The sequence below is a fragment of the Sebastes fasciatus genome, chromosome 21, assembly GCF_043250625.1.
Source record: "Sebastes fasciatus isolate fSebFas1 chromosome 21, fSebFas1.pri, whole genome shotgun sequence".
Lineage (NCBI taxonomy): Eukaryota > Metazoa > Chordata > Actinopteri > Perciformes > Sebastidae > Sebastes > Sebastes fasciatus.
The window spans coordinates 13,528,928-13,552,813 of record NC_133815.1 but is presented as its reverse complement, the minus strand read 5'-3'; the positions used below and the strand labels follow the sequence as shown (position 1 = coordinate 13,552,813).

The window sequence follows — 23,886 nt, the reverse complement described above, 5'->3', positions numbered from 1 at the left end:
TCCCAAAGTAACCAAGATAACATGTGGGTAGACATGATATAATCCGATCTAAGGCCTATAGCAAAGATCCATATGTTGGCAGACATTAGCATACTGTGTTGTTCTCAAAAGCTTTCAAGCATTCAGCAAAGAAGCTTTGCAAGAAACAAGAAGTGATGTGTGTAGTGAAGCCAGAGAAATTTCCATCTGCAACCCCGGAGACGGGTATCTGTTGATGAGGCGTAACAATGCTGACAGCCGAGATGTCACACGAGCACATTTATCACCTAAGACATAATTGCTTCTCGGGTAAAGATAGGCTTCACTTTCTTATACTTCACATTGGTAATCTAACACTGTAGTTCTGCATAGCAGGGAGTGTGTGAGTGTGAGTTTGTATGTGTGTGTGTGTGTGACTGGAAACAGAGCAAGATCAGTAGTATCCACAGGTGTGAACACAGCGCAGACGATAAAAGTGGCTGTTTGCGTTTGGGAACGTTGCTCTCCCCATCGGAGCATCTTGCTGGGAGTCAGCAGCTGTGAATGGTTCTCTAAAAGCTGCTGGTCCCACTGGGAACCAGCAGCTGTGAACCAACATATAAAGGCTTGGGATCTGCAGTAGCAAGGGAGTGCTTATCGTAAAAAACTGCCCCATAAGCTGCAAATCCAGATAGTGCACCCGAAAGAGAGTACACACACTCACTCATAGTAGTTACACATTGTCTTCCTTTCACCTGAGGAGGGGAGTTGGCCAGCTGACCAATCAGAGCAGACTGGTGTTTTTGGGAGGGGGCGGGGCAGGAGCTCAAACAGAGCGTTTCAGACAGAGGGTGAAAAGAGGTGCTGCAGCACAGCCTGTATGAGAAAAATTAAGCGTTTTTTGAACATTAAATCATGTAAAACATGTTCTAGTAGAAACCCCTAAAACAATTATGAACCTGAAAATGAGCATAATAGGTCCTCTTTAAAAGCTTGATAATATAAATGTCAGGTGGCATCTTGTTCACTTAATTGAGTCATTAAAACGCTTTCCTCGCCTTTCAGTTTCTCAGGGAGCTGTGGTGTTAAATGTCATCTAATTATTTGTTTCTACTATTTGCACCTCAACAAATCATTTGTGATGACTGTCGCTTTTTTAAACATGAGCTTGTTTTACATCGTGAAATCAACAATGAAAAATAAAAAAACATTTGTCGAAATCTGTCAAAACCACGTACGTGATATTTACATGTCATTACATCTTGCACACAAATCTTAGAGAAAATGACGATACACATTGAAAATAAGCTGCCTTACTCCACTATTACCAATGTACTATAGTGTGTTTTACTTTTTGAAAATACTTCAAACAAGTTGGTCTGCACCAGCAGTGAGTTCAGACAGCAGCACTAGACTGCATTACTTCTCTGGTGCACCTGTTCACTCACTGTTGACAGGGTTGGTGCAGTGCTGCTGAGCTGTGGTGGATGCTGCTCTAAAGGCTGAGGTCTGGCTGGGGATCGCCTGAGTGACTTAGGCAGAAGCGTTGCCCCGGCAACAGCACATCCTGGCTCTGCTTTGTGAAAAAGGCCTTACAAAAGGGGACACTGACTTCACAACACAAACAACTCCGCTGCTAATGCTGTCCCTTATTCTTTAGAAGCTGGTTGCTAAACTAATCTTATCACTACAATATACTCATACAGCCTGAATATAGACATATGTGAGGAGTGATTGTCCTTCAGGGTCTAATGAGTCCTTAAGTGTGGGTCTAGTTTGTGACATTCAATGAATCCAATCAACCATGCAACATAACGGAAAATTGTGTTAAACTCACTTTCAAATAACCACTGACTTTTAAATACATGGATTTATCCATGATGAATTATGTCTTCTTTTCAATAGCCATAATCCCGATGTGACGCAATATGGCAATAATAGAGCAATCTGAAAGGAAGCATCCGGCATCGTGTTTTTCCTTTTGCCATCATAAAAATAAAGAGCAAAGCATCTCTGAGTGGAACTGCAAATGATGTTTTAGAAACTCGGTGAACTGATTTATAAAAAATTCTCATGGGAGCCGTGAGTAGAGGTTACCAGCAATATCTCTGTCAATTTTACTGTTAATAAACATGAATATGCACCGATGGAAAGCTGAAGATCTTGCCGTTCTATAGGTGTATGGTAGGTGGTTGTCATTCTATCTTGAAAGCAAGGGGGTGAAGTTTGACCCTGAATTGACCGTGCTCCTTTTATTTTTATTTTTGTTGCGTTTTTATCAGGTTAAAGGCTTTTAAAAAGCAGGAAAGCATATCTGTGATCTTCTGATTTCTGATCTTATCATTCATAGCATATAAACCTACATCTGTGCCAAATTTGTTGCTTTTATCGCAAAATGCACAATTGTTATGAATATATAAGCCTAGCTGCCCCACTATTAACATACTGTATTATTTGAATCATGTTATAATATATATATATATGTATATACATATATATATATATATTTGTTCGGGGCAAGCCCTTTATTGTTTTCATTTTTTATCTCGACCAGTTTTGCTGTGAGAGATATTCCTCTTCAAATTCCAAAAATGAAAATGAAAAGATTAAAGTTCAGTAGTGTGTGTGTGTGTGTGTGTGTGCGTGTGTGTGTGTGTGTGTATGTGGCATTAAAAAGCGCCGAATGACACTGACATACTGTGTGCTCTCAAGCCTCAGACCCTCTTCATTCACCTCACTAGTACAAAGAATGCCCTCTGCAACCCCTGTCAAACTACAAGCTCCATCAATGAGGAGCCAGTGAATGAGAAAGAGGAATAGCTTGTGTACTGTGTGTGTGTGTGTGTGTGTGTGTGTGTGTGTGTGTGTGAATTTGAATCTCTCCCAGGTGTTTGGCTAAAAGAAAACGGGTAGATGTGAACACACTGTACCATCCTTTGTCTCACTCTCTCTCTCTTTGTATCCATTTTTTTATCTATCTACTAAGAACAGTGCTGGTCCACCAATACTGTCATATTCACGATAACCCACAGGCAATATTCCCTATAATGGAAATCACATTCCTTGGTTTCCTGCTTGCTGCTGTTTAAATGGTCATAAAACTAAATGGAAACCTCTGGCAGCACCTTTCCCACTAACGGCATCCAATATAAGTTGCCATAAACGTGGTCACTGTGCCTCCATCTTCCTTTAATGTCTACCACTAAAGACCAGACCTGTTTTTATTTTGGCATCGATGTCGCTGTCGTGGACTGATAAATAAAGCTAATCAGTTTCCCTCAGTAGGTTGGTCATGCAGCAGTAAACATCTTTATGATAAACAGCAACATGTGTGCGAGTGTAGATATCTTACGCTCTTGGTAGGTGGTGAAAAGGATGCGGAAGCGGCTTTTGCGGCTGGCCTCGTCCGCCCACATGCGGATGACGCCCAGCGTGGAAACGAGCATGATGTCGTTGGCCACCGTGGAGCAGAACTTGCTCTTCAGGTCTTCCACCGAACTGAGATGAGACAGGATGAGATAATAGAGTTTGTTATCAAGTAACATCTCTCTAATAATCTCACATTATTTAACAGAAGCCCAGAGCAGCCATCATAGTACTTTAAAGCCCATCATCATGTGATCACAATTTTATATTCAGGTTATCTCAAGATAACACATTAGATTGTTGGGGAGCTCATATTTGTTTTAAAGCATATTGTAGTTAATTGCACCCTTATCTCAAGATATCAAATATCGTTTTCTTTGATCGTGATTTTAATATCTCACGATCACAAGATAAAAAAGAAATTACAGTTTTGCAAGTGAAGTTGCCTAAAAATAGCTGTTTGGCTGTTCTATTAAAGAAATAGTTTGAAATACACTTGCTTTGTTGATGAAAAGATCATTACCTCAGACTGTTCAATAGCTATTGCTAGCAGCCAAACAACAGGAAAAAGGTAGCTTGGCTCTGTCCAAAGGTAACGAAATCCACCTACCAGCACCTTTAAAGATAACACGTTATATCTTGTTTGTTTAAAAGTTTAAAAAACAAAGAGTTGTGGTTTTACAGTGTGTTATGTGCTTGATTATTTCTTGGCCGGGTGCAGTGACTTCCTGGAGTCTCCACTGGTTGCTCAGCAACCTCATGGTGATGAAAAAGATTCCCTTTTCCCAGTCTTTGGCTGGCTTTGGCTACACATACATGTATAGACATGAGAGTGGTATCAAGATTTTCATGAAACTCTCAGCAAGACAGCAAATAAGTGTATTTATTAACATTTTGCACTATTCCTTTAACTGCAACTGACAAAACACTTTGTCTTTAATAGAAAGTATGGGTCCATTATTGTAGCAGAACTATTTGCAAATGTCTGTGGAGAGATGTGTCATTATATCTCAATCCGTGTGTGCGTAATTAGATTTACAAATGTGTAAAATAATCTCTAAATGCATACTGAGATTTGTGAATGTGTACAGGAATCTGCAAATGTGTATTCAGAATCCGTGAGTGCGCAATCAGATTTGTAAATGTGTTGAAAAAAAATTCCAAATGGTATTCAGATTTGCAAGTGGATTGAGATTTGTAATTGTGTAGACAAATCTGTAAATGTGTAGACAAATCTGTAAATGTGTACATAAATCTGTAAATGTGTAGACAAATCTGTAAATGTGTACATAAATCTGTAAATGTGTAGACAAATCTGTAAATGTGTACATAAATCTGGAAATGTGTAGACAAATCTGTAAATGCGTACATAGATATTATTGGCTGCAAAGTCAAAGTATCTACTCCAAGGGCTGGAAATACAGACAAATCGTCAGTTACAACTCAAAAGGCGTGTCAATTGGCCGTCTATTTACACATGACTTTTGCTACACTTCTGACGTGGCAGAGATCTGAAAATGTGTGTGGAGATTTGTCTGTACACTCTGTCCACACTGTGCCTCAGTAGCAATACAGCCTACATATATTTCTCCTTGTGTCAGAAATTGATTCTTGTAAAGTCAAATCAGATCTGTTAATCAATCTTGATCCTTGTTTCTCAGTGTGTTATCCAGTAGAGTCATGTGAGGTTAACCCGACATGGACAGACGAGGGCAAAGAAACTGTATCTTGTCAAAACCATTAATTTCTTGTCTCGACATGATTAAATATTTAAGTCTTCGCAAGAAAAAGCACAACTGCAAGTTGTTATCTCATGATAGGGAGATGATTAAGTCATAATCACAAGATAAAGGACCTTGGATGAACGAGTAAGACTCTGTATAATTCATCACAATGAGAGGTTAAAAATGTCACACCTGCCACCGTCGTACACCGCCACGAAGTTGCGCTTGCATTCGTTGGAATTGGCCATCTCATAGTCAAGAAAACGCAGGTAGATCTGTCCAATGCAAGGAGGCGGAGAGGAGAGGAAATACAAAGACAAATGGCAGAGGTTGAAAAAGGTGAATAGAACATTTTTCAGCTCCTTCCTATTATTATGTCCCGTGCATCTTATTCATTCTCCCAGAGCCTGATATAGCAGCTTTGTAATGAAATAAGACTGACAGACTGCAGCTTGTACAAAGTCATTACATACGCATATCAAATGAGGACTCAGAGACAGACAGAGTCTATTAGCTTTAGACTCATTATCCATATCTGTTGAGATAAAGCATTACGCAAAAACCTACAACCTTGTTAAACTCTAAGGAGACCGTGGACATTTTTGCACGGTTACATTTTCCATTGAAATTCATGAACTCCAAACATACACAGTATATAACAAAGATTTTCAAACCGTGACAGATATATGGACTATTTTATTACCCTAACGATCCCTTGTTGAGTGAAATATCCACCTTGCCATCCACCTTGACTCTTCACAACAGCTATTCTGTGTGAAACTAACACTTCCTTATTGCCTCTGCATCATTGTCTGTCGCTCATTCATCAGGCTGAGATCGCCCAATCACAGTCCCGGTTCTGGTTGGCTGCACATGGCACTCGCCATCATTACGGTTAATGAGTGGGCCGCTCCCGGAACTGTGACAGGGGAATGTGACGCTTTCGGATGCCCAAAGACGAAAGCTGCAGATGGAGCAGGATAATGGACCTTGGAGTGTCAACTCAGCTTCAACAACATGACAAGTGAAATAGATCGGAGAGGGGGAAACAAGCTATCCAATCCAAAGGGATTTCATATTGGTGTCAATAATCTTCCATCTAATAAAGATTTATCAGCCACTCTTTTTGGTTTTTGTCACAAGAATCAGGGCATTTTTTTTGCCTTCAACGGTGTGATACTGGAATTAAATACCGCTCAATGTCACTGCTGGCTTCACAATGCAAAGATGAATGCATACAGCACATGGGGAGTATGTGCCTTTCCTAAAATTAATGTGTATGGACTTGTATTGATATTAATGTCTTAATCCCTGCAGCAAGGGCTGGAAGATGGAAGAGGCTCTGGAGACAGTTTCTTAGCAGACGTCACTGTGGCGTGCTGTTGCAGTCTATCAAATAGTGCATGGATTTCCAAAACAGTGCCCTTTTAAATGTGACAGAAAGAGATGGTAGACATAAAATGTGGTTTCCCGGCAGGGTGGATGAACCATAGACTTTATAAAATAAGTGGACGTAGTCACCGTGATGTAACTCATTGGTTTGTGGACTGCTGTTTTGGAGCCTCGAGTTCGTCATTTTGGCAGTCGTCATCTTTTTGTTTTTACAACCAGACATGACACGAGAGGGTGGAGCTAAGAGCATTTTCAGGTGACCAAAAAGGTAATTAATTTTCATGAACTGAAAACACATTGTGAAAGTTGTAAGACGAAGAGGCGGACAACTACCAGACCGGACAACACCGTGGTAATAACCTGTCAATCACAAGGTAGCCACGCCCTCAAGCATACCCTGCTTTATGGTCTATTTGACTCTAAATGGGACCATAATTTACTAAATGAACATCATGCTGTATTGAAGAAGACTTGAAACTAGCGATTGAGACCATAAACTCATGTTTACAATGTTTACTGAGGTAATAAATCAAGTGAGAAGTAGGCTCATTTTCTCATAGACTTCTATACAATCTGACTTATTTTTGCAACCAGAGGAGTCACCCCCTGCTGGCTGTTAGAAAGAATGCAAGTTTAACGCACTTCTGTATTGGCTTCACTTTTCAGACTCTGGAAATAGCCCAAAGTGATGAGCTCAGAAAAACAAAATGATTAGGTCAGGGATCTGAGAGGAACCTCACTTGACATTGTAGAAAGTAACATAAATGCTGCTATTTTTTTTCAGAAATATGAAGGATTTAGGCTCTGAAGAAAACTGTCAGCAATCACTTACACTTAACAAGTAAAGAACAAAGTAATTATTATGGGTGGATGTTGTTTAAAAATGGCTCCATTCCATGCGGCATGTTGCCAAAGAAGACTGAATTTATGTGTTATTGTTAAGGTTATAGTTAAGGTTAAGGTTCAAGAGAGCAGTAATGGGGAAGAAAGCACCTATAAGCATGTTAATTCTGTCACTTGGCCCAGTCATTCTGTCGTCAGCCAAATTAGACATCAAGTGCTCCACCCACAGCACAAAGAATGCAGTTAACGCAGCAGTCTGTAACCATAAAAGCTAATTCTATCAGGGGGGACTCATTACAAATGCAAGACAAAGCTGATCAAGTGTACGCTCAACTTTTTGAATAGACTTCATCTGGTGGTAATGGCTGATTAAAGTGACGAACCTTCAATCGTGAAAGGGCATAATTCCCCCCCACCAGCTTGACCATTATACAGTAAGTGATTCTGGATGGAGTCATGAAGTTGGTGGTAGTGTTGGCTTTTGTACACACATTTATGGTCCCCAGAAGATGAATACTAATGACTTTGTCGATCCCCTGATTTTTCATCTACCGCCGCCAGCAGGTCAAAGTTTCCATTTATCCTGTGAAATATCTCAATATCTACTGGATGGATTAGCCCATGATTTTGTACAGACATTCTTGGTTCAGAGACAATGAATCCTACTGACTGGGATAATAATTTAAACCTGGAATCTAATGTCAGCCTGGCCCAATCTCCACACATTCCCAAAAAAATCCATTGACTTACAGACGAGGGAACCAGAGCTGCTAAAATGCTAACTCAATTCCGGGTTTTAGGACTCATTCCTGTAGCTCTCTATTAAGGATACAGGAATACATATTCATATATACAATTTTTGTTTTTTACCTGGCATTTCCTCAGAGCTCTGACTGGACTTTGTGTTGATCATCATGAAGCTCTGAGAGCTCTGAGTAAAGTGGAGGTACAATTTCTGGATGAATTGCCATCAAATTTGGCACAGACATTCATGTCCCCCTCAGGATGAATTGTAATCACTTAAGGGGATTTTGTGACTTTTCATCTGGCGTTATCATCTGGTCACAATTTTTAATTTGGCCAATACTTTGGTTTATGACTAAATAGTAAAAATCCAATGACATTCCCATCAGCCTCAGATGCACTTTGTGTTAAGTGCTGATTAGCAAATGCTAGCATGCAAAACTAAGATGGGGAACATGGTAAACATTATAACTGCTTAACATCAGCATGTCAGCATGCTGATGTTGGCATTTAGCTCAAAGTGCTGCTTTGCCCACAGTAAGTGCAGCCTCACAGAGCTGCTAGTGTGGCTGTTGACTCTTGGTCTTGTCATTATCTGTGACATACTACAGAGCTGCACTAATGCGCTAGTGCATTACTTGCTTTGAGTTGAGGCCATATACAGTATGATCTATCTGACAACACCCAAGGTCTTTTCACAGCTTATAGGATCTCTGCATTAACAACATTGATGAGTTGCATGATGATACTTGCTGTATCCCTCATGTTACAGCTATAGCTGATGGGTTTGTCCTACACAGGTCTAGTTTCCTGGATGGATAGGGGTTGTGGTGCAATGGAAGTATGACAGAGGAATGATAACTTTTTTATGTATTAATGCAAGGTAAACCAATCCAGCACTTGTACTATAGCTGGAAAAATAGCACATCTCACTGATCTTATTTATTGCGCTCTTTATCTAAATAGAAGATAAGCACCACAGATGTACTACCGTATCTAAAAATGCAACTACTGTTGTCTCGCTGCCAGTGTGAACTGTAAAACCTGAAACACTAATGCAGGACAGAAGGAAATGCAGCTTCAGGACATGGCTACCATTGGAAGTGCTGATAGTTGCAGGCTAAACTTGAAAGAAACAAAAAGTGTTTTCAATTATTGTTATTTGGCGGAGGGGGACAACATAGTGATAAAAGGAAAAAAAAGGTTTCACACCATGCGGCCACATACTGTACACCCTTTTATGTTGTATAAGATGACAGCCTTATGGTCTTTGATGAGGACTGTAATGTTTTTATGACATGAAATGGTGGAAAAGGTACCAAAGACTGCAGTCGTTACCATTTCGCTCATGTGCTTCCTGCTGAGTTTAAGCATGGAAAAATAATAACTGCAGTTCTTCATGCCTGTGATATCTTTGCATTCACTAAAGTAAATGTCTGGTCGATGCTATAGTTTCTAGATTTGACTGGAAAGGCCATCAAGAAAGGCCTCATTATGTGAAAGAGACATGCACAAACCAACAGACCCATAAATAAAAGCTATATTTCTCTACAGCTCTCGTTGCTGAACTCTCCTAACTGGCCCGATGATGAAGAAAAATCTGACTGCAGACGGCATCACAAAGCCAAATGACGGCAATGGATCAGATAGATACAATGGCCAATTTGTAAGGCGAGAGATTGGCTCCAGCAGGAAAATAGGCTGCCTCCTCATTGATTCCACAGCGCCCAATAATGACGCAGAATCCATCACTGACTGGGGGGAAGAATATGTTCTCACCGTTGCTAAAAGGTGGCGGTAACAGCGTGCGTGCTGTTCATTACAGTCAGAATGAATGCCCATATTGTGGCCATTATCTTCATCAAAGGACGGGGAAGGTGTCAGACGGTGCAGGCAGGCGTGGTGGAAAAATACAGACGGTGTAAAACAGACAAGACACAAATGATGTCTGTGGAAAACGCAGTAGCTGTTATGAGTCAAAATGAGGCGACTGAAAATATTCTTCTACAACTAACAGCTGTCAGCTGAATTCCGACAGCCGTCCAAACAGAAAAAGAAGCAGAAATGATACTAGAATAACACAGAATGCTTGACGAGAGTTGTCATATTGTATATGTAAAAGGGGATGTTGCACAGCCGTGCCACTAACTGAATCTTGTTAATTTACCAGTAAAAGCGAATTAATTGTTTTTTTCGAGGTCGTTTCTGCAAAATCTATTTATAGGAAAAAAAAAAAAATGACACATGGTGGTGTAAAGCAATCACATTATGGCATTAAAATTGGTGCATTGCTGTCACTCCTGGCAACAACACATGGTCATTATTGCTTACTTGCAATTATGTCTTTCAGCTGGTCTACCCCTTTCTAACCCCTAAACTTCCTCCCTATACATTTAGATCTTTGACAAAATGCATTATTAAGTATATCTTTCCCTTATCCCCTCCTTTCCCATTTTTCCTCCTCCTCTGTCCCCACTCTCCTCCCTTCTCTCTGGAGCGCTCCGGTGCAGTCTAATTAGAGCCTCCGGTATAGGATGTCATTATCTCTCTGCTGTTTTCTGGCACGCTGGGTACAGTGCAGTACTGTATCAGCACGGGGAAGTGAAAGCACGCGGCACATGCACGGTGAATGGGGTGGGTGGCATCCCCTGCATCCTTCACTGCAGTAGCATGTGTGTGTTTTAGAAAGTGAGTACAGTAAGTTTGAATTGAGAGTAAAAAGTGGTGGTGGGTGCGAGAGCTTCGGGACTGTGTGAAGATGGATTTGTGCTAAAAAATTTTATTTGCCGCCTTGTCCGTCAGTGCCAACGACAGTCAGCCTTTGGCCCGTGATTTGCCTTGTGAGACACTCCTGCAGGGCGAAATATGACACTGATTCAGACCAAGGAAAATACATCATACTGCCAGGCTCGATCACTCTGTCGCTTTTTCATGCACATACACGGCCTTGGCCTCACACACACACACGGATTCATGCATGCCACACACACAAAATTGACTTATGGTCCTCTTTGGTGCTGTGGCCACGACGCACTGGCTGACTCACGCACTCCACTTAAGAGAGACTAAGGAATCAATGCTGCTTTTTCTGCATCGACTGTCACATTTAACCGGGTCCAGGGTCCCTCCTAATACCCATTTCATTTACTGTATGGTTCCACATGAGTGCTGATGATGGAGAGAATGGCTCTATAGGTGGATGACGCAGTCATATAGTTCCTGTGGCCTTGGGGTTTAAAGTAGCTGAATCCAAAGGACATTTCTGAAGGGAGGCAAGGGCGCTAGCGGAAAATATGCGACCCGAAGAATATTATGTCAGATAAGAGCTAAGCAACTGCTGTGGCCATGAATCACAGTCGCACCATTATTATCAGCCAGGCATATCATAAGTTGGTGTGTGTGTGTGTAGTACAATAGCCTGCAGCGCAGTATGAAAAACCTGCATGAAAAAGTGGTGTGGACCAAATCACAGTTTTCCATCAGAGAAGTTTAATAGCTTCCCTAATGTGGACTGTATGACTTTAAAAGGATCTCTATGGTGGCCACAAAGAGGAAAGGATAACATCTTGTAACATTAACAAGTGCTGAATTAGTGAAACAAATAGTGACGGTTGAGCTGACATCGCAGCTGCCTTATCTAACTCCTGGGAGTAATGGGAGAATGCACACACTGAGAACTGAACCCCATTTATAAAGTCCTATATAGTAAGTAGGGATGGGCTGGGTATCGGTAGGCCTACTCAATACCTTTAAGGTATCGACCGAAATAACCCGGTACCAAGTAGTATCAAAACTTCTCCAGTCAAAAGATACCTGCAATCGATCCTTTTAGTAACAAAATCTAGAAAAAAAACACCACTATTTGTATGGTTTTGCTCGCAGCCAAACATTGGCCCACTACCGCAGCAGCTACAACCAATACAGCCGGGATTGCCTGCTGGCACACGGCTCTGAACACAGAGAGGGTCGGGGACGGCGTTACCAGCGGTAAACGCTGTATGAGCGCTCTGCAGTGCGGCAGCGATTAGCTAGCCAGTGGGACAGCTTCCATTCACATCATGATTGAAGTACCCTATTGGTATTGGTATCACTTTAAGGGTACAGGTATTAGTACTGGCATCGTCATTTTTTAAATGATACCCATTCCTAATAGTTAGTCACTATTTTGAATGTATTGACTTAATTTCTTGCAATAACCTTTATTATGGTTAAATTAGGTTTTTCTTCATACAGTATCTACATTTTTACATTCTAACATATGCTAAAATGACTGAAAGAAAACGTCAAACAAGCTTTTTGAACATCCTTTAAGTACTGATCTCAAAGATTTTCATCTAAATAAAGGTCTGTTAAGTCACTATCAATCACCAAATGAGGTAACACAATGGTGATTGAGCCTATAGCCCCTTGATCAAAGCCCCTTGCATTTGCAGTAGTACGAACTGGGTGTCTGTGGCGACATTCCCGGGAAAAATCACAAGCAGCGATCTCTGGGAAGTGAGATCCAAAAACACACCTTATCACCATAGGTGTCACCAAAGAGAACAAAACGTAGATCTTCGAGATTGTAAGTTTAAGCCATTATCTAACTAGAAAGCAACAAATCTGTCTATCTGTGTGTCTTTCTGTATGTCCTTTGCATATCTCGAGAACCGATCATCCAATTGACTCCAAACTTGGCGGGTGTATTGCTGGGGACCCAAGGGAGTGCAGTGTGGAATGTGGTGCAATTTGACCAGATGGTGGCGCTATTGCAATGAACTTTACATTTTGGCCTGTAACTTATGAACCTTAACTATCAGAAACATAATTCTTTTTTTTCCTGGATTCTGTTGGTCCAGACAAGTCTATCCAGATAAGCCTCGCCCATTTGCATCTCGATTTTCTACCATTTTCAATTGTATCCAAATCAGATTTTTTGCTACTACTCATACAGATTTTGAGCAATTGGCACCAGATTTGGTAGAGAACATCTCTGGCCCTCAACGTTAGCTCAAATGCTGTGGACAAACAATGTCATATCTCCTGAATGCTTTGTGCTATTGCGACCACATTTGGTGGACTTGTGAAAATATTATGTCTGAGAGACCATGACAAATTTGGTGCCATTTGGCAGACACGTGGCGCTGTACCAGCATCATCTACCTATAAAGGAAGTATTCTCTGTCTGTCTGCGTATGTATGTATGCATGTATGTATGTATGTATGACCTCCCTTTGCATATCTCGAGAGCCATTTATCCAATCGACTTCACACTTGGCAGGTACAAACAGCCATACCACGGTTCTCGAGAACGCTGCAAGCAGCACTTCTGGGGGCCAAGCAATCTGCCCATTCCAGACAGGGTCGAGCTCCGAACGGGTACTGCACTAGTAAATTGCAGGAACATTTTACCTCACCATTTACAATTACAGTATTATATATGAGGCCAAACCCCTTTACATCCTTAAAGTGCAGGCCTCGTAATATCTTTTGTCCTTGACTGAATTATTCTAAACATAAAAGTCCGTCAAAGTAAAAATGTGGCCTTATTCTATTAAATCAAGTCCAGTAAATGCACCCAGAAGAGAGCCAACACGATTTCAGGAGTAGATTAAGTGCAGTCATGGACTGGACTGTGTGTGTGTACGTATATGGTCGAGCCATATGGATTCATATGAGAAGTTATAGCGTTTGTAAAATGTGGCCTTTTCCTGCACTGCTGCTCTACACCCTCGGGGAACTTTTAATCCTGTAGCATTAATGCAGCACGGGTACCTCTGGTAGATAAGGAAGCATGTCTAGTGCTTAGGTGTTAGGGGATGTAGCAAAGGTGTGTACATACCTGTGTGTATGTATGTCAGTGTTTGTATATGCATGCAGGGCGGCGTGGAAGACAAACGCAGGCTGTCGGCGGCCTCAGGGTCAAACTGCATGGCAACACTATTTCATCAGCACTAACGCTCCTTCTCTCGGTCTGTCCGGTCTACCTCCACTCATCTCCCTCTCTCTTTCTCCTTCCATCCCTCTTTTCCTCTTGGCAACAGCTTGCTGATTAAAAAAATGGGCCTGACCCCGAGTAAACCCTCTCTGCCTATCTGTCTGACCCTAGCAGAGGAACAAGTCCCCCCGCAGCCACAAACACTCACGTTGGGATACTGCTGACAGCTGCACACAAACCCACATGCAATATCAAAGCTTCCTGATGCAACCCTTGATCTCACTGCGTGTGTGAAGGAATGCTGAATGGAAACACCAAATTAATACGATAAAATACTCAACAAGAGTCTTGAAGTTGAAAATTCCTCAAGGAATGAAGACATATAGTGAACAACAGCCTTGTGGCATCTATCGTTCTTGATTTGTCGTCTGGCGTAACCGCGTTCTGCTGTCATCAACCCACGCTGATGGGAGCGCAACTTCATTTCCATTTTATCCTGTGTGACATTTCAAAATTGGGCAGTAAATCTAATTCACAGTTGGATGGGAGCGTAGCTTAGCGTCACTAACCTTGGAGTGCGGCGGAGCACGGATGTACCATTTACAGTCGACGGCCTCGGCGGCGCCAGCCTTCCCGTCTCTGGTGATCTGATGGGACTCAACGATACCTTCTGGGCCAACCATGTCATACTGACAGGCTGAAACACACGCATATGCATAAACACACACATGCACACATATATGCATGTGTGCGGTTCGAGCAAACACATGCACACACAAATACCACACAGGTACACACAAACTTTAAACAACACGAATAATACATATAACTGGAGGAACGACAGAATAAATAGGCTTTATTGAGGTAAAAATAGTGAATGTGAAAACAAGTGAGAGAAAAAGAGAAAGGAAGAAACAGAGGCAGAAAGAGAGAGAGAGGGAGTATACCTACAGGGCAGAGGTGGGGGGACTCCCATGTCTGCAAAGTCCGGATCTGAGGAGAGAGCAGAAGAGGGGTGGGGGGGGCATTCATTTTTAATACATGATTACAAAATCAGGATCCTCGTAGAGGCAAAAACAAGCAGGTGTAACAATGTACAGAGGAACTTCCTGCAGAGAAAACTACAATTACCCTCACTCCTAAATTATTTTTGACTTCGCTATACACTCTCATTTGCAGTCGTCTTAAAGAGAACATGTTGGCTGCTGCCCATGCCATCTTCTGTCAAGTCCACAACTTGTGGTCAAAGGTCATGAACTCCAGAATGTGAGATTCTTTATTGGAAGCTCCACTTTTGCATAATTGATGCACTTTTTGAACACATATTTGCAATACAAATTTCCCAAAATCCTCCTGATCTCACAAACCATAGCCAAGAAGACATCCTGTAACTATGTGCAAGAGGTAATTTGGCATGCGGATGAGAGGGTATTTCAACATTTCCAAAACTCTCTGACACACTTATCGCTAGTATGCCACTAGTTAAGCTGCTGCATGCCAATGGCGGGACGTTTGCCTAAGGTTGCCTACCCCTGGTGTATATGGTAGCATACTGAGGTTACTGTTTAACCCAGAGGGTTACTTACTGCAGTTTGCTCGCCACCCATATTCTGAAGACCGCCCTACTCTGCCTCTGATTGGCTAGTACTCGTTGTCTTCTTTGCAGAATTTGTTAAGTTTAATGCTGATGAAAAGGCTTGGTGGAAGGCTTGAAGGGTTAATGATTTCAACTGAGATGTGGATGTTTTCATAAGGATGGGAGCCTTCTTCTATAGTGCTCTCATATATAATTAAGATTAAGGGAGATTTTCTTTTTTCTAAATGTTGCTACACACATTGCTTATATAGATGAAATAAAATCACAGATCTGTTGGAGATTCAACGTTTGATGTGGTGTCATAATTAAACTTAATGTAAACCTTAGTGTTGATATGGCACACTGATTAACAAGAAAATGTAAATATGGCACTTCATATCAAAAAGGTTGCCGACCCCTGAAATACACAATGACAATGCTTATACACTGATATTAAGCAGGTACAATGTTAACCATGTTCACCTTCTTAGTTTAGCATGTTATCATGCGAACAACATAGCTAATTAGCACTAAACACAAAGCACAGCTTAGGCTGATTTGAACATCATTTGGCTTTTCAAGTATGTGGCATAAACCAAAGTATTGGACAAGTTCAAATTTGACCCTGATGATGGCGCAATATGAAAAGTTAGAGGATCCCCAAAGTTATTAAAATGGATCATGAGGGGGGCATTGATGTGTGTACTAAATTTAACGGCAATCTTTTTGATAGTTGTTGAGCTATTTCAGTCCGGACCAAGGTGGTGATGCTAAAATATCACCCCAATGTGACATGTTGCATGTGTACTGTATGCATTTAATGGAATAATTAAACCGTATATCACTTTGTATATGTATGCAAACATCTATGCCAACCATACAGTATGTGAAGTCTGTGTAAGTACAGTGCATAAACTGAATTTCTCCCCAAAAAACCTAACTCTAAAATGCTCTCACTCTAACCAAATGAAGAGAATGAGCTCGCCACAGTCTCCCACTCTCCTGAAATTATGTAAAATACCCTCATTATAGCTATATTTGCCAAAATCTAGTATCAACCAAATTTACTGGCAATTAAGGCTTTGCAAGCAAATTTAGAGGATCAAGGTCAAACTCTTGTGCAGTGGATGTTCTCTCGGGGTTTCATTCAACATACTAATCACTAGAATATTCAGCTGTCTTTTACAGCAACTTTGACAGTAATTTGGTATAATTAGGTTTAGTATAATAAGACCAGATACATTTTCTTAAACAAAGTAGCAGTGAAAACCACATTTTCTGAAGGAAAACCATCCAGTCTAACTAAAGGCACATGACAATATGATCACTGTCACGTCACTATTGACTTACAGGGCCGATGACACTGTTGGTCTCAATAATAATACACCAGGGATAGTTTTTTTTTTGTACTGACACACTGAATATGAGTAAAAACTCCTCTGAGCTCACCAAATAAGTTTAAGTCTCATCTTTGTTCCCTTTTGCAGTGTCAGAACAAAACTGAACTGACGCTTAACAGAGATAAATGGAAGAGCAAAAACATATCCTTATAGAAATATCCTTTAGAAAGGTTTCAGAAAATTTTAGCAGACCGTTGAGGACGTAGGGGGATCTAATCCTTAACCAAACTTTAACACACTGAGAGTAAAAAAAAGAAACTTTAACAAAACTGAGGCCGTACGTTTTTGTCAGCTGAATAAGATAAGGGAAGCGCCTGGTAAAGTTTTGAAAGTCAGCTTGAAGCGAAAAGGTCTTAAACACTTTTTTTCTGTATAATGTTGCAATAAATTACATCAACAGGCCCGACCTCGCTGAGGTGAGTTACCTCGTCTTGCTAGTGAAACATCACAGTCTTGTCTCGTATCCCCATAGATTCAATATCGCTCCTCAGATGACTTCACACAAGACGGAAAATTGACTCTTGAAAAATCTCTAGTGTTTCTTCACGTAATCATTTCTGTGCGTGTGCTGTGCAGGGATGTTTTATCCACCATGCTCTGGCTGAATGTCAGATATATCTGCTTCTAAAGCATAAATGGCTTTGAAATTAAGATAAATTATAATCAGAATTCACTTTTACAAACACAAATAAATTATTTATTTGATTTGAGTTATGAGCCTTCCTGTCACTTATTACAGGCTGTTCTCATACACCGTTCAAAGCTATACCTACGAAAAGTAATGCGCTGTAATTCATATACATCCCTAAAAAAATTATTTGTATGTAATCCACGTAGTCGTGAACCAGGAAGTATAAAGAGCAAAAGAATACTGTGTAGGGAGTAAGTTGGGGTGGATAAGTGGGTCAAAAAACATTGACGTATTTGTCACATAACTTAAGTTATCGATCTTTTCCTAAACCTAACCAAGTAGTTTTGTTGCCTAAACCCAACTAACAATTTCTTGCCTAAACCCAACTAAGTCATTTTGTTGCCTAAACACAACTAAGTAGTTTTGTTGCCTAAACCCAACTAAGTAATTTTGTTGCCTAAACCCAACCAAGTAGTTTTGTTGCCTAAACCTAACCAAGTAGTTTTGTTGCCTAAACCCAACTAACAATTTCTTGCCTAAACCCAACTAAGTAATTTTGTTGCCTAAACCCAACTAAGCAGTTTTCTTGCCTAAACCCAACTAAGTAATTTTGTTGCCTAAACCCAACCAAGTAGTTTTGTTGCCTAAACCTAACCAAGTAGTTTTGTTGCCTAAACCCAACTAAGCAGTTTTCTTGCCTAAACCTAACCAAGTAGTTTTCTTGCCTAAACCCAACTAAGCAGTTTTCTTGCCTAAACCCATCTAAGTAGTTTTGTTGCCTTAATCTAACCAAGTTGATCTTTTCCTAAACCTAACCAAGTAGTTTTGTTGCCTGAACCTAACCAAGTAGTTTTATTGGCTTAACCTAACTAAGTACTTTTGTTGCGTAAAGCTAACCAAATCAATCTTTTCTTAAACCTAACCAAGAAGTTTTGTTGCCTAAATCTAACTAAGTAGTTTCGTTGCCTAAACCTAACTAAGAAGTGTTGTTGCCTAAACCTAACTAAGTAGTGTAAGTATCTGCAAGTATCTAAGTTGTTTCCTGTGTTGACGGCAGTATATTTTGAAAAGACTGGAGCGGAAATCGTCACGTGTTGCTGGACATTCACAGGAAACTGCATGAAAAATGAGGGATAACTTTTCGTACGATATCATACAAACCGTTGTATGAGGATACGTTGCTTATTTAAAATGTATATATAGTTCTGTCTCATTTTTCAACACCATAAAAGGAAATAATAATGAAAACCATTAAAGTAGTCACAGGATAATAGTTCTCGGAACAATTTCTGAGCCAGAATTCCACTATAATGGCACGGCATATCACCTTGTCGCCATGCTACGACATGCCGCATTGTCTTTGAAATAAATGACTCCTCAGCATTCAATACATTCCTGCCAATGCCATTTTATTCCAGCCTTAACGGAGCAGTTGTGCTTTCAAAGATATACGCCGTTAGCTGTGAGCTCTGGGCTGCATTCATTTGAGGACAGAGCCTGTGGAAAAATGAAACACAAAAAAGGCTTCACATTAAATCTGATTGTTCCTTGCCAAATCGAGACATGGCTACCACTGGCTGAGCTCAGTGTGGAAAAGGAGGTCTGATTGCACAGCGGGAACACCTTACCTAAATGTCACTTCTTTTTTTTGTCTGTATGTATGCCCTAATTTTTCTGTCTAGACATGAGTCAGAGCTTCAGTACGTGTACGCCGGGCATGAGGAACAAGTCCCTTATACCTGGCAATGCTGACAGAAAAGAAAAAGTCAATGAAATGGAGGGGTGAGGGAGGATGAGCATTCAGTGTGTTTGATGATGACACTTGCTGCATAAAACCAATAATTAAAGGAGAGAGATTCTTGGCCCGATTTCAGCGTCGCTCTAGTGGGGATTCAGAAGAGGTGAACCTCCACTTATATGGTGAAAAGAAGAAGAGCCCGTTGAATGCCTGTAACAAATCTAGCAAGGCTGCAGAAAACCCTCTCTCCTTGGCGCTTCCAATACCAACCAGGACATAGTAAAACATTCATGCGAACACAAAAGCAGTCAGGAGAGGTACTTAGAGACTACTCAAGAGCTTCTCCTGAGGCCTTCAATTCCCTCCCGATTAATTGTTGCTTTTCAACTAAGGCTCAAATGATTCGATCTATAAAAAGCTGAATGGGTACTACGGTGCAATTTAAAAATACAGGTGGCTCCTTTGGCCTTGGATAGCTAGCTGGTAGTGAATAACTTTTATATTCGTCTTTGGGGAAAGCAATGCTTTGCTTGTACAGTTCTAACAAACCCACCCACATGGCCACTCTCCATCTGGAGAGGTGGTGAGTTGTAAACATTCTTTCAAGGGCAAAACGCAGACATCTCCTGCTATTTCTTGTCTATTAGTTCCCACAGTGAAGTGAATGAAAGCTGTCCAGCCTTTTGCTTTATTCAGACAATACTGATGTCACTCACTGGTAAATGTGACTCTATGTTTGAATAAGATGGCACATACAGTAAGCCACGGTTCGGGCTGCACCTAACAATTATTTTCATTATCGATTAATCTGCTGATTATTTTCTTTATTAATATTTTTGTCTATTAAGTGTCCAAAAAAAGTGCCCATCACAGCCATTCCCTAAGGCTAAGTTGACAATTAACTTGTTTTGTCCCATCAACAGTCCTCCAAAACCCAAAGATATTCAATTTCCTCCAATAAAAGATCAAGAAAACCAGCAAATATTCACATTTGAGACACTAGAACCATTAAAAAAGTTGGCAAATCTAGCATAAAAAATAACTTCACTTGCGATTAATCGATTATCAAAAGAGTTACAAATTAATTTCCTGTCGACAAAACGATTAATAGCTTCAACTGTGAACGTTTTAAAGGAATAGTTCAACAATTTGGGAAATCTTATTCTCTTTTCAGCTGAGAGTTCAATGAGAAGATTGATACCACTCTAATGTCTCTATGATAAATATGAAGCTAGAGCAAGGACACGCTAGCTTAGCCTAGCATTAAGATTGGAAACAAAGGAAAAAGCTAGTCTGGCTCTGTCCGAGAGTTTAAAAAAAAGAAATAAAAAAAACTCTATGAGCACCTCTAAAGCTCGCTAATTGAACTGTTTTGTCTTGTTTTTTTAATCTTTCTGGCCAAGAAACAGTCCAGCACATCATCCCCCATAAAACCACAACTTGTCATTTTACTTTGTTTTTTGTACAGATTAAACAAATAATATACAATGTGTTATTTTGTGAGCTTTAAGCCAGGTTTGTTCCTGGGACATTTAGTCCCAGAAACTAAAGGTTCCTTCAGCCCCTATTGTCTGCAGTTCCACTGCGGTCTAAAAACCTGTGAAGATTAGGTAAATGAATCTGATCAGGTATGAAAAAGGTGTGTGTGTTTTTATCAATCAGTGACGATTATCCCTGCAAACTCCACCCCGAAAGTTCTTGTACTTTAAGAAAGTACTACCCCACCCAACCAGGGCCTTTTGGGGGGTAAAAAGTCCCCGGAACTTAATTTAGACCCTGGTCCCTGCGGTCGAAACACAATGAGTTCTTCAAAAGGTTCCTAGTTCCGGGGGAAAGTTCCTGCAGTGGAAATGGGGCTCTAGAGTTGCTGGCAGGTGGATTTTACCTTTGGGCTAGCTGTTTCCAGTCCAAGAAAGTAAGCAAGGTGTATTTCCCAAGAATGACGAACTATTCCTGTTAGTTTATTTGCACCATATACACAAGCCTCCTTCTATATTCATGTCGCCCTCCACGGGATGCTTATAGGTGTGTGTAGCGAGCAGGTAGGCAGGCAGGGAAGAGACAGCAACGAGGGGATGAGAAAATCAAGGTGGAAGACAGTTAATGAAACGGTGACCTTCAGGTCATCTGCGCTGGTTGCGCCAGAGATTTATTATTGGGCTTTGGCATCACTCAACCCACCGCGATCACAAGGCCAAGCAACCTCAGAGGAATAGATGCAGGATGTATGCAGGCACACACACACACACACACACACACACACACACACACACACACACACACACACACACACACACACACACACACACATACATACACTTTTGATAAAGGCTATTCTTAGCATGGCAACAAAGGTCCCGCTAAGAGGCTGCAGTGCCTATAAATGCCTCTCGTGCGACCCTTGACCTTTTTAGACTCTGGCTCCTGAATTTCAATCAGGTGAGTTCCATCCCCTCCGCCATCAATCACCCCCTCTCCTTTGCTGCCGTCCTTGATTAATCGATTCAATCAATTACATGGATTGATAAAATGATTGATGAACTACATAAAGTGCGTGTACTCTTTCCACAGTGCGTGATTTAACCTTGTTATTTAGAAGCCAGACGCCTCGGCTCGGTCACGCTTCGTAATATTTGATTACAGGGTGAAACATGAAACAAAAGCGTCGCTGTATGTTTCTAGGACAAATAATAAATACCGTAACATAGAAATTCCCCACAGCATACAGCATGTGCTGACATGTGGAATCTGTGCTGCCATTGTACTCACACTGCAGCTTCTCTATAGAGTTCGCTCTCTCCACTGCATTGTATGCCAGACTGAGCTGAATTCAGAGCACATCCACACGGCCACACCCCTTCCTCTCTTCATAAAGCTCAACTAAGAGTGTAATCTTCTGGAGCTTACTGTATTTACCCTTTGCAACACAGAAAAATGCTCACTCTAAAGCCCCGGGGCACAGACTTTAAGTTGCCCTGCAGCACCGTTCATGCACATGTCGAGCTCCTCAAAGAGCAAAACGCTGTCATCGATCGACAACACACACAAAACAAGACGCGGTCAAAAACGGGTATATGGCTGGACCATGTATGGTCAGTCTGGGAATTTGTGGATAAATTGTTATACAAATAGTCAGTGGTCATGTTTATAATGTTAAATCCAGCGGTGCTCCACTGAACTGGCTGTTCAAGTGGTGAAGTACCCTATCGTTGAATGTACGTGAGGTTTTTCTGCTTGCCGTTTCAAACAGGAAACAACATGGCAGGCCTGCTCGTAAACTTTCTGTTATTCCGTCTAAACAATCCACCAAATCTACTTCTGAAAACATTTTAAGTGAGAAATAGGCTATGCCACTGCTGAATCTCACTTCATTTTAGAAGTAGATTGCCAAGTTTGACAGCTTGGTCCAAGTTTCATGAGCCAGACGTGGATAAAGGACTGTACCCGCCTTTTCGTTTTGAAAGAGCAACGGCCAATGAGGAAACTCCAACGCTTGGCCGACCAATCGTGTAACTCCATCACTCATTCACTCACTCAGTGGCAGACTTTTGCATTTGTAGGGCTGGCCCTATGCGGTCCAGCCAAAAATGTTCACAGGTATACACCTGTGTATGAAAGCATTGCTAGCAAAGTGAGAGAGACGCACAGAGACTTGAATTTACAGAAGTTGTGCGCAAACGCCCCCAGAAGCACACATGAGCAGCTTGCGAATGCCAGCTCAAATTTGCTCATCTCATTGCTTCAAAAACATGTTTATAATGCTAGCAGCGCGGCGGCGGTAATTCAGTTTGGCAGCCAGACACAAAAATAATCATTAGGAATTTGTTCTTGTAAAAAATTCTGGAACAAAATGATGAGTAGGCCCTGATTAGCTCTGTTTGGCTGTGTAGTGGGAAATGTCCTTTATTGAGAAAGCACAGGCACACGCACACACACACAAATGAAACAGGACTGTCAGGAGATGTAAATTTCTAGTAACTGTACATTCCCAGAAGTATTGTACTGCTCTTCATAACATAGGGCACAATGTTTTATTAATGAGACACACTACAGTACGTTTCATTTGGATTTGAACATTAGGCTCCGCTGCCTCCCTTCAGTATTAGCTGCTGAGACCGATGTATGTTAAACAGCATATGAATGAGGCTCTTGGGTTATCAGTGTATGGCAATATTCCCGGAACCAAAGGACACAAACATGCACACACATCATCAGCCCACACACAAAAACTCAATTTCCCAGTGGCCTCATTTCCTCTCAGCTGCTCGGCAGTGACATTTAAATAAGCATCTGATTAATAATCTTGGCTAAAGTGGTTGATCAAGCTAATGAATGGCTGCCATTAATCACACCATGGCACAGCTGTGGATGGAGTTTGGGTAGACAGGCAGGAGGAAGAAGAGGTAACGGGAAAGGACAGATTTTCCACAGTTTGATTACTTCCAGCCCTTTCAATCACAACTAAAGCACAATTTTGGCAGAGGTGATTGTCACATCTCCACATTCCCTCTATTGAGTCTGCAGTTTTCAATCCAGCAGGTCGCCCAGCTTTCAACTCCCAAAACAAACATATATACGTGCTACATACTCGACT

At 41.1% G+C, this 23,886-nt stretch overlaps 1 protein-coding gene across 6 annotated transcripts in view; it reads right to left on the bottom strand.

The window, feature by feature from the left end:
• The window catches only part of neto1l (neuropilin (NRP) and tolloid (TLL)-like 1, like), an 81,540-nt gene that overhangs the window by 12,456 nt on the left and 45,198 nt on the right, over positions 1-23,886 (bottom strand). For 4 of the 6 annotated variants that reach the window (XM_074621943.1, XM_074621946.1, XM_074621947.1 and 1 more), the window contains exons 5-8: positions 14,899-14,940; positions 14,517-14,644; positions 5,241-5,323; positions 3,311-3,456 (exon numbers count right to left, since the gene is read on the bottom strand). In XM_074621943.1, coding sequence (XP_074478044.1) covers positions 3,311-3,456; positions 5,241-5,323; positions 14,517-14,644; positions 14,899-14,940 — 399 coding nt within the window. Of the gene's footprint in view, positions 1-3,310; positions 3,457-5,240; positions 5,324-14,516; positions 14,645-14,894; positions 14,941-23,886 lie in introns of those variants that run through there. The other 2 variants (XM_074621948.1, XM_074621949.1) reach the window with 2 other exon arrangements.